The sequence below is a fragment of the Acomys minous genome, assembly GCF_964271855.1.
Source record: "Acomys minous genome assembly, chromosome: 8".
In the NCBI taxonomy this organism is placed as follows: domain Eukaryota; kingdom Metazoa; phylum Chordata; class Mammalia; order Rodentia; family Muridae; genus Acomys; species Acomys minous.
Genome location: NC_140489.1, coordinates 18741180 through 18753224, shown reverse-complemented (window position 1 = coordinate 18753224; position 12045 = coordinate 18741180). Strand labels below are relative to the sequence as shown.

The 12045-nt window shown below is 45.2% G+C and overlaps 1 protein-coding gene across 4 annotated transcripts in view; it reads right to left on the bottom strand.

Annotated features, from left to right (window-relative positions):
* The window catches only part of TTC7B (tetratricopeptide repeat domain 7B), a 204657-nt gene that overhangs the window by 75192 nt on the left and 117420 nt on the right, over positions 1–12045 (bottom strand). For all 4 annotated transcript variants that reach the window (XM_084792571.1, XM_084792568.1, XM_084792569.1 and 1 more), the window contains 4 exons: positions 11021–11104; positions 9972–10076; positions 7822–7939; positions 5820–5877 (listed from right to left, as the gene is read on the bottom strand). In XM_084792571.1, the coding sequence (XP_084648697.1) occupies positions 5820–5877; positions 7822–7939; positions 9972–10076; positions 11021–11104 (365 nt within the window). The remainder of the gene's footprint in view (positions 1–5819; positions 5878–7821; positions 7940–9971; positions 10077–11020; positions 11105–12045) is intronic.

The window sequence follows — 12045 nt, the reverse complement described above, 5'->3', positions numbered from 1 at the left end:
CCATCGAAGAAGCCTAGAGACAAGGGATCCACAGTCCACATGGTCTGGCATCTCCAAGAGATGCTTCCCTTAGCTGAACAGAAACCCAAGTGTCACACTGGGTCACAGTAAAACCGAGTGCACAGGCTACGGGCTCTGAAGCAGTATTCACCCTTTTTCAGTAAACCCTTGGCCAGACAATGGCTACTTTGGCTAAATGTGGTTTGGCCTTAATGCTACTCCATCCAAATTTCTGGATTTCAGAAAAACCATATGAAAATCAAAGACCAGCTCTGCTTATAAAATGAGGTTTGGGTTTGTTTATTTGTTTTTTGAACTAGAAGAAGAAAAGAAAGACATCCATTCATTCTGTGAGGATTCTACTAAATGCCATGCAGCTTACTGATTGTGTTCCTCTAACTATGTTGTGTGAGAATACAGTAGACCACGAGGCATGTTTCCCTTAACTGGCCTTGCTGCCGGATGAAAAGAGGCTGGTTTGGCTGCCTAAGAGATTGCCTTTTTTTTTCTCCCTTCTTTCTGGCTTTTCTGTGGAAGTTAATTGCATTTCATCAGAAGCAATTCAAAATGCGACAGTGTACAGGACCTGCTTCTGCACTTAGCAGTCTGGCAGGAAGAGAAGGCAGGTAAAAGGGACATGGAACAGACTAATTGCAAACTGTGGGTCCTGGATAGCAAACACTACCTCTGACAACATTCTGTGATCAAAGGAGGAGCTTCTACCAGCAGAAAGCAGATTCCAGGTGAAACAGAAAGCTGAGCCATCATGGACCCATCTGAGGCTGACTTGCCAAGGCTTTCTATAGACACAAGGCCTCTTAGTCAACTGTCAGTCTTTCCCGGTGGCAGAGGGCGAGGAGGGGAGGGTCTTCTAATATGTGCATCCCAGAAAGCACAACAAATCCACGAATGTGAGCACTGTCTAGGCAAATGCTGTGTGTGCAGGACTGGAGTTTGCCCTTTTCTTAATCATTTAATTTACTTAAAAAATGTTATTATAGGGATGGAGAGATGGCTCTGTGGTTAAAAGCACCTTTTGCTCTTCCAGAGGTCCTGAGTTCGATTTCCAGCAACCACATGGTGGTTCACAACCATCTACACTTGGATCTGATGCCTTCTTCTGGCCTGCAGGTGTACATGCAGATAGAGCACTAATATAGATAATAAGTAAATAAATCTTTTAAAAATTGCTATTATTTGTGTATGTGTGTTGTATGTGTGTACACATGTATGTGCAGGTAAGCTTGTCTATGCATGCACATCTGAAAGAACCTGCTCAATTGTTCTTCACACTTTTTTTCTCTCTCATCCCTCCCTCCCTCCCTTCCTTCCTTCCTTCCTTCCTTCCTTCCTTCCTTCCTTCCTTCCATCCTTCTTTTATTATTTGAGGCCTGATCTCTCCCTGAACCTGAGGCTCAAAGTTATGACTAGATCTACTGGCCAGTGAGTCACAGGGAGCCATCTTTCCCTGTCTCCTCAGCTCTGGAATTAAAGGCACACATCACCACACTCTGCTTTCATGTGGGTGCTGGGAATCAAACTCAGGTTCTCACGCTTGTCCAGGGAGCACTTTACCCATGAGCCCCATGGCTTCTTTTGTTAGCATTTAGGGTAGAGCAAACTCATTCCTGGGGAGTCCTAACTAGCAGGCCAGCTACAAACCCCAACCGCTCAAACTTTCTGGCCTGGATTTAAGAGAATTGTGTTGTTTTTGCTGCACTGTGGCTGGTGCGATTCATAAGCACTGTTTCTCTGTGCATTTGCATATGAAAGGATTTTGGTGTTCATAAGTGAGGTGAAAATGTCATGGTTTCTGTCTTTCTCAATTATCCAGTGAAAAAGAATATAAAATCAATTATGAAGAAACATTTTATTATGTAGAGTAATTTATTTTATCTCACTTCTTTCAAAAATAACAAAGCCAGGTTTCTACAGGCATAAAAAATAATTTGTCAGAACTATAGTTTTTCTTATTTGTATTTTTCCACAAATTCAGTTAGATCATGCTTGCTTCTATCCAGTGCCAACTAAATGAGAAGCTGGCCGATGACCTGGTGAATTCAGTGTGGATGGTTTTTAGTTATGGCCAAAGGCACCACCCAGGTCTCAACAAAGGATTGTGAACCACTAACCACAGGCCTGTAAAAGAAACAAACTAGAAGTGCTAGCAATTTTGCTATTTCCAGGGTGCCTTACGGTGACTTCTAAAGAATTTCCAATGAGGCTAATAATGAAAATCCAACTGCCAATCTCTAATGAAATGCACCCTAAAGTGCACACTGTTTATGAACTTTTGCAAAATGAATTAAATGGACTACTTTAGGAAAAGAAAGGGAGTAGGTGGGAAATGCCAAATAAAACAAGAAAAGATAAGTGGGGCTTGCCCCCTGTAGATGCTATGTGGCTTGCTGCAGCTGTGTGGGACTGCTCACGCAGCTAAGCTTCCCTGGGACAAAGACCCTTTGGTATGCTTACCGCTAACTTCCTCAAGGGGACCAATGCGCATGCACCTGCAAGCCTGGAAACTCTACATGGATGTAAAGCAGCGCCACAATCCATCCTTATGCAGGAGCATCTGGCCCGGTTGCGAAAGGAAATGTAGACAACTAAAAATTCCATCATAGGATGGTCACAGTACTTCTATTGGCAAAGCACCATTCCCTTAACTAATTCTTCTCCCATGAAAAGTGGCTACCACATATCCATCCGTCCTCCCCCTGCCTACATACTCATCTTTCGACCCACCCATCCACAGTCTCCCCTCTATCCACCAACCTAGCTACCTCTCCATCAACCTAGTCTCCCTTCTACCCATGCCCTTCCTTCCATCCACCCACCCATCTATCCACCTACCCATCCCTCAACTCACCTGCTTACCGACTTCCCTTCCATTCATCTGCTAACCCACCTGCCACTCACCTATTCACTCCCACCCAATCGTCCATTTATCTATCCCTCTATGTTATGTAGTACTTGTAGTACTTACGTTGAAAAGCCTGGGGCTCTCGGGAGTCTGGAGATTAATTACACAAGTGCCTTTCCTTAAGGAGCTCTTCCCACCCCACCAGAAGGAGAGACCCCAAATGACCATCCCAGTGTCATGGATGTAGTGCCCAGCTAGAGACCTACTGGGATGCTACTGGAATATGAATGACTCAGGCTACCTGGCTAGACCCTGAACATCCAGCACATTCCTAAATTCCAACTCTAACAGTGTCTGGAGCTGAGCAAGGAATATAGGCCATATTGATCAGTTCTGATTCTGGCTTAAATATAAGGCACAGATCTCACAACAATGGTGACTGTAATGTATCCTTATAAACATCTTACCTAAGAAGACCCAAAAAAGGAGGCAAAGCAGAAATGGATTTGTGGTGCCGAGGCTTGGCCTTTATACTATCCCCTTGTTGCCCTGTTTGGCTAATTTTTCTCAACTCCCCTTCACTTCTGATTACAACAGGATGGAGCCTATGAATGCACATATGGTTAAATTAGAGCGGTCACTAGTTTACACCTTAAGATGTGCAGGTGGCTTTAGCACTGAAGGTCCTGCACTCCGGGGACAGTTCAGCCCCAATCTATCACCCTCTATACACAAAACAAGCACATGTAAACCCAAGTGAGGGGAGAGGAGCAAGGGAGGCTGCATCCCCCATGCTACCCTGAATGGTAGACAGATGATGTAATGTTACTACTTCCTATGGGAGAGCATTACTAGTGCACTCATGACACATGCTGTCAGTATCATTGGGACTATTTTTCTCAATAGGATGTGAAAGTCCAATGAAGCAACAGCTTACTACACTGCACACAATGCTATTTTTTTTCCCCATGCTTTTGCTCAACATGAATTGGTTGAGGTGCCTGGGTCATGGGTAGGGATCTCACTGTCTGGATAAATTATCACTTTGATACACTCAGACACTGCCCCTCCGAGCACTCCAGAGAACAAAGCTTTCCAAATTCTGGCTCTAGTTAGGATTAGGACTTCATTCTCACAGGCTGTATCTGCAAACCCTATTTGTCTTTTAAATGTATCACTTTCTTTTCAAACAAAACAAATGAACAACAAAGCCAGAAGCAAAGTGATAGTATAAACAGAACTTTGTGGGAAACTATATAAAATACATAATAAAAAATACTTCTTACCCTAGTGGTTTTAAATTATCTATTTACATTTAAGAAGTAATACAATCTTTCTTATTTACTTAAAATCTTTTCTTTAAAGCTTTTATTAGGTCTCCAATTCATTAAAATAGTCCATGCCTACTTGAATCAAAATCACTGTATGCATTTGAAAACATTCTGAATTTCACACAAAGATTAATTTAGGTTAACCTTCTGCAATGTACTCAGTTAGGTTAGGAGGGTCTGTTGCTCCTTAGTCCCCTTATGAACAAACATGTTAAATCTCTTTGAATTCAAACCTAAGCGGAAAAGGAACAGAAACTAATTCAGGCGGACAGAACAGCTGTTACATAACCTTCAGTTACACAGGCAGCCCCAGGCAGACCACCATTGTGAATGTTTTTAGAGAAGCAGTAAGATGTGCTGATTTAAGGTAAGTGAAACAGATGTGATGGCCACTTTCTGAGGCATCATGTGTGGGGTTCGACAAACTAGAACTGGGAAAAGTAAAGCCTGGAATCATTTGAAATGGAAACGCCTTCATGCTCTGGGCTAAGAAACACTAATGCCAAGAGCCGACCCCAGAGACGGGGTAAATGTAGGTGTCAACGGGGTACTTTCTGTCATTAACTGAGAACAGGAGCAGCAGAGTGAGGAGTAGTGGGCAAGTCTGCTTGCAAACAGAAACAAGGCAGGGGTACTTTCAAGTAGCAAAACCAAGAGATAATGACTTCAAGAAAAAGGCACATGAACAATATCACAGATCTGCACCAGGCAACTCTGAGGAGAGGATCTAACAGAGGTGGCGGGTACAGGGAAAGCTGATGAGGTTTTCAAAGCAGTAAGTAAGTATCTAACATAGCTTAAAGGAATCAGTGCAACTCAGATGTATTTAAAATGGCAGGATCAATTCCAATTCTAGATTTCACCTCACAAGGCTGTATTTTCAGGGACCAATTTAATTTTGAAGCTTTACTATACCTGCAACGAGTAAAATCAAGAACCAGTAAAACTACCTAGTGCCAGTAGATCCTGGCTCTACCCTGGGTCCAGTCAACAGCCCCAGTGACTCCTTTTACTCCTCCACCTCATCTTGGTACCGCGGTGGCACTGTTGCTTGTCCTGTCTTCCCAGGTATGCACAGGGGCATGAGGACACTCACTGCTTTTACAGGATAATGCATTGTTCTGTAGTCATGAAAGGCACAAGGAGAGAAACAGGGCCAAGGTACTGTGGCGCAAGGTAGGGCAGAGAGTTTGGGATGGCTGCTAACATGGTGTCTCGGAGACTTTCAAATCTCTAGCTTCTTTGTCTCTTAATGTAAATGCCTGCAGCTTGACATGCAGAAAAAGCCAGGAAAAAAAAAAAGACCTCTTTTCAAGATGATGACAAATGCCTCTAATAAAGGAACAATCTCCCTAGACAGAGTATCTGTCTTTCTCAAGCTGAAATCACTTTATCAGGAATGAATAAAAAGTACCCGAATGGATAAAGAGATTAAAAGTGTAGCCCAGCAGGGCAACGAACGATCCCCTGCTTCGAGTTTCGAGGTTTCGTGTTTGCTGCTCAAGACAACATACTCCTGGGGCAAAACACTGTTTACATAATCTTTAAAAATGCCCTGCCTTTTCATGCTCGTCATGCTCGGTTGTCACTACTCACAGCAAGTGAAAAGATGGACTCCCACTCACCTCCGAAACGCGAGAAGCGCCCTCCTCTGCAGGACCTCCTGCGTCCCTCGCAACGAAGCTGAGAAAACGTGTTATTAGCAGGTGGCAGGAGAAGCTGGGCTGGGGAGTGGCAGTACTAAACCCACTACAAAAGCCACGTGCAAGCTACCGCATCCCGAGTGCCTTCTGCACCAGGCACTGTTAGGACAGGAACCTAGTCCCATGCCCAGGGCTCTTTCCATGATCGGTGGACATCACTGTGGAACTCTATCAAGGAGACAGTATGAGCTTTGGGACCGTGTCAGTCCTATGTGTCACACATACGGGGAGCTGTAGCTCTCTGAGTGTGAATCTAACCTATCACATCATTGCTACTTTTCAAGCACATTTCTATTAAAAAAGACCTGGAGCGTGCTGGGGTGGGGCGGGATGATTAGACCATTTGGAACTCCAGAAAGAAGCCATTGGTTGCCCCAAGGTAGACAGTAGAAGCAGCTCTGCCAGGATGCTCAAGCACCAGTGCATCAGTGGCCATGAGAGAGCCTTCAGTACTGAGCAGCTATGACCTTTGGCCAAGGACTCTGGTTTGATGCTAGTTTAATTCATGCTGGCTAATGGCCAGGATTTCAACGCCTGAATGTCAGCATAAAGAATGGCGCTGCCAAAGCCCAACACGGGTATAAGAACATCAGTTCATAGAAGTGAGCCCTCCTGGCTGTGAGCAAACATCTCCCTGTACAGAACAAGAGAAATGGCTTCTTATAGTCTTCCTGGAAACAAATAAGGCACTTTTTACTGGAGTAAGGGAGGGTCCTGAGGGGTCTGTCTGTAGTTGCACTTTGGGAGGCCTCTATCTAATCACTGCACAAGGGCAGCGGGGAGCTTCCCCGAGGGGCTGTAGCTGGACCCAGAGCTGCTCAGAACCTCAGCTGAGCTACAGAAAACCTCTACTTGACCCAACAGGACTTCCGGTGCTGGAAGAGGCCCGGAAGGGTGCATGGGTCCTAAAGGCTGTTTAGGGGTTGAGGCTGCATCAAGAATTTATGTGGGTAAGTCTATGACATTCAGACTCTCCCCTCAAAGTCAGTATTTGGAGACAGGCTGAGCATGGGCAATAGAACATATGTACATGAAATAGTAGCCAGAAATCCAGTACTGAAAAAACAACTGACATGCCAGAAATGCAGCATTTCAGGGTAGAGAAAAGAAAGATGTGGGTTAATTTGGAGGAGTCACAGTGGTACTGTCCTACTGTGACTGACAGGGCAGGCGAGGGACTCCCCCAGGAGGCTGCCAAGTGTCTATTGCCTGCTCTGAGTGGTGCTTCAGGGCATTTTGCCTTGCATCAGTCATTAAGCTATATATTTGTCTTTGAAGGTTTGTTTTTTGGGAGTGGGATATTCATTTTATATTTTATAAAATGTTAAAAAAAATAACAAATCAGAAAATAACCAACTTATACTTTCTGCAAAAGTTTAAAGTAAAAAAAAAAACCCATCAACAAAAATTTTTTAGTATATCCAAAATATATAAATCACCGCCCTTGAGTAAACCATGGTACTGGTTAGCTACACTGCATGTGTGCAGATTTGTGAGTTAGAATATAGGGAGGAAGAAGTGGACAGTCCCTGGCAGTGAGGGCCGCTCCCTTCGAGTCTCTGGCTATACACTCTCCTACACTACTGCACCTCAGTCCCAACATTCATCCTTTCCCTTAGGAAAGGGCCAGGCTGGGAGTGTAGTTGTGGTGACTTCTCATCTCTTGAGGCCTTGCTCTTCTCACTCTCAGCACAGATTGCCAGACCCACTGGCTAGGAACCTGGGCTCCACTAGTCCTATGCACCTACGAACACAGCTCAAGGTTTTGACATTCTCTAATCTACACAGAGAAGAAGATAGGTACACTGGGGGCCCCACAGGCTAGGATACCAGGATGGCCTAGCTTCTGTACCCTCCAAAGACAGAGGAGACTATGAGGTCCTGCAGCGTAGTCTCGGGCTCTGCAGGGTGGGGCTTCTCTCACCATCAGTGGCTTGCAGACTGTATGTGAGCCCCAGGGCGAGGTAGCCTTTGGCCTTGAATTCTGACGTTTTCTCTCCCACATCAACAACAGTTTTGGCAAACTTCTCAGCCTCTTCCAACTGAAAGTTAAAAACAACAACCTGTCAAACTTGTAACATCAGTTCCCATAAGCACCTGCCGCTAAAAGCGGGTTTATGGGTTGCTTTGGAAGCAACCCCAAACCTTCCAACTCTGCCCTGGCAGTTCTCTTTCCTGAGCCTTTCCAGCGGGGCCCAGGACCCCTATTCATCTTTCTTTAACCTTTCTCCTTTTGCTCATCTGCTTTCTTTTTCAAAGTCACTTCACATTCTGTGGGCTTCTGTCTTTTACATCTTCATTTTTCACTGCTTGGTTCTATAATAAGAGTGGACTCAGGAGCCAGAGGTCAAACGGAATACGTTTAAAAAGAATTAAGTTATTGAGATGTGTTATGTTTGGTTCTTTCCCTTGTTTCATGACAAAAAGAATGCATTTAGACTTGGATTTTCTTTGCCACAAGCTGTTAAAATTTTCAAAACTTGACCTAGTTTACAGAACACAGCACATGGACGTCGCACCAGCGGATCCCTATGAGAAATATGTACTTGGCAAACTGCACTCTCAACAAGACCTCTTGCACAGTTCACTAGAAAAAGAATGAGATTTGTTTCTTTAAAAGTGTGGCAATTGATGGTACTGAAGCTGGACATAGTACATGCGAGCTCATTATACCATGGACTGTTGAGGCCTTTGAAAACTGTAATAATAAAATGGGGAAAAAAAAAAAAGACACGCAGAAGAGATTTGTTACTCTCATCTCTAAGAACACTTGTTTGTTACAGTAGTAAGTAGAGCTGCAGTTGGCAGAAGCGCAGCAGCCACTTGTGTTCCAAGCCAAGGGACACTGTGTTGCTCCCTTCCAGGCCCTCAGCACCGTCCTTCTGCTCACAGCCCAAACTGTCCACGGGAGTTCACTGCACTGCAGCATGGCTGGGAGCCTATGCCTGCTTGCTCCTTTTCTCTGCTAACTTCCTTCAAGGGAAATCAAGCAACAATGAATCATTTTCTCCTTCTCCTGTTAGGTGAGAATGCATGGAAAGAAACAGGCAGTGAGGACTGTAAGGGAAGAAACCCAAGTTAGCAGAGTCTTGGGTTTTGGGGCAGATTAGTCTTCATATAAAAAAACTAACTGGATATGAAGCTGAATCAAAGAAATTAAAACTCCACTGTAGGAGACAATAGTCTCTGCTGCCAGCCCAGCAGTTTCTGTTTCCTAATGCTATGTTTGCTGAGGTACTAGAGCCTTGATAAATTAGGCTACTGACACATTAAAGTTTGAACAACATAATCTGAAGAAAGTGTTTGTGAAGGAAGATGCATGAAGAAGTTGTGTTACACATGTGTTAAGTCAATGGTGAGCAGAAAGCTCTGGAACCTTCTCAGGCCTGCATGTCACACACACAATGAGCTGCCTCTCTCTGAGCGTGGATCCTATATGTCCTGCCATCACTACTTTTCTTTTCCTTTTTAAAAATATTTTATTAATTTATTCATATTACATCTCAATTGCTATCCCATCCCTTGTATCCTCCCATTCCTCCCTCCCTCCCTCCCGCTTTCCCCCTATTCCCCTCCCCTATGTCTGTGACTAAGGGGGACTTCCTCCCCCTGTATATGCTCATAGGGTACCAAGTCTCTTCTTGGTAGCCTGCTATCCTTCCTCTGCGTGCCACCAGGCCTCCCCATCCAGGGGACGTGGTCAAATATGGGGCACCAGAATTCGTGTGAAAGTCAGACCCCACTGTCCACTCAACTGTGGAGAATGTCCTGTCCATTGGCTAGATCTGAGTAGGGGTTTAAAGTTTACCACCTGTATTGTCCTCGGCTGGTGCCATAGTTTGAGCAGAACCCCTGGGCCAAGATCCGCCTGTCCTAATGTTCTTCTTGTAGGTTTCTAGGACCCTCTGGATCCTTCTGCCATCACTACTTTTCAAGCTTTTCTGTTAAAAAGAAAACCTGGAGCATGCTGGAAATCCACTGACTCCGCTAGGGTGAGTGAGGCTTGGCATGGAAGCATGGAAGTTGGTCCTGGGATGGAGCCCCTTAGAAGGAGCGAGGAAGCTCTCCACTTACCCAGTGAAGGGAACCCACACAAAGCTTGGCTGCCAGAAGTGGGATGGTGGCATCATCTGGCTTTAGCCGGATACATTCCTTCAGCACCTTCACAGCACGGGCAGACTGCACAAGGACAGAGCAATTCTGTAAAACTCATGGTCTGTAAGAACGAAACATTCTAGACTTCTTAGAGCGGGTTTCCCAACCAAGCAGGGACCCAGGTTTGTGAGAACCAGAGCTTGGGACTCAGAGTGACAGGGAGTAAACTGTTATTAAGAGCAAGTTGGAATAGGCCTTGGCTCCTGCCTAACTCATTCTCTGCTTGTGTAGCCATTGCAACAACAAGAAAAAATAGACTGCAGAAGCTTATGCTGCTATAAGAAAACAAACACCTAGTTAAAAGCAGAGTAAACTCGGTTTCTGAGCTCAGTTAGCACAGAGTCTTCTATGTGAGACTTCACAGTTCACGGACCACCAAGTGACTAATGGCTGTACCTTTATCAAGTATGCACGTGACTGGGCTGCCACCCTAAATATTTGTGTATGTTTCTGCATTTGTCTGATAACTCTAGAAGTAGGCATCGATTGTCACTCCACTTTACTAAAAAAGATACTGAGGTACTGAGAGACATGTCTTCTGTCACTCAACTGTGAAAGCACCCCAGGCTTCCACTAAGCAGCAGTGCTAAGCCACGCTTTTGGCTACAGACTGAGGAGAGAACTCAGGGACTCTGCCCAGTCCCCCCTCACAGCCTCCCACTCCCCCTACCCCGCCCAGCCACCTCTGGGACATGTTTATACTCTCAAAAAGAGTTCAAGACTTAAGTTTAAGCATGTATATTTCACATGAGTGAGTCATAACAGGCAAAAAAAAAAAAGAAAAAGGCAAATTAAGAATTCCTCATCTTAGTCCCATCTTAGACCCTAAATAATTAACTTTGGTGGTCCATTATGAAAAGGCCATAGGACAGTTTGGAATGGTCTTGGCCTCCCGTGACGGGGTAGATATATCTTCATGAAGTTCAATGGCATAACCCTGAACAGAGTGGCACGCAGCAGAGACTCACCTTCCCAGCAGCCATCAGTGACAGAGCAAACTGGTACCAGAGGTGGAACTCCTCAAAGGCAAACTTCATGGCTCTTTCTAAGCACTGGTAGGAAAGAAAAAACAGTGTCTACAGTGAGAACTGTTATAAGTAGACCTGTGTTGAGTCTGCATCCACAGTATTTATGTCTGCCGACTCCATTAGCCTTGAATGCCTAGAGCACTCTACCTTCTGAGATGTTCTCTCACCCTGCAGATACCAGAACAGTTCACAGCTGACTCAGACATAAGAGAAGCTTCACTCTACGAAGAGATGGAGGCTGGCACACAAGTATCCCAAACACAAGGACCAAACTGACAAGTGTCCACAGACAGGACAAAGTGACCACAAGCTTCAGCAGTGACATTTACAAGAATGGCCATTGACTGAGCCATGATGGAAAAAACCAAAAATCTAGTCAGGAGGGAGGAAGGGCACATTAGGAAAAGGGGTAGAGACTGAGCCTCAACATGGCCATGGCAAGTGCAGTGCATCCAATTTGGACAAACAGATCTGTAGGAGGTAGGGCTGGAGCCATGTCATCTTTGAGATGACAGCTGCGTTTTCAAGTTATTCTCTCTTCTTCTGTGCCCTGAGCTCTCCTGCCACCAGACCAGTGTTAACGAGCTGCCCTCACTCTCCTATTCCAGCCCGGCACCACTAGGGGAAGAGCACACTTGTGCTTCTTGGCTTCTCCAGTGCTGGCCAGCCTGCTGTGGCACACAACTCACACACTGCCCTCTTAGGTAGCAGTGTCATGGCAGAAAGAGAAAGGGTAAGCCGATACAGGAGGAAGATGGGCAACATTTCCCTTTAAGGGGAAGAAAGGAGCAGCATTGAGAAAGGAAACTGACACAGAAACCCCGGGGAGAGGGTATGGAAGCATGCCGCCACTCAGAGCGGGTCTCAGGAAGAGAGCAATAGGCTGGAGACAGGCCAAGCAGCTGCTAGAGCTAATAAAGCCTTTGGTTCCATGGAGAGACTGTGTAGCACACTGGAGGACAGCA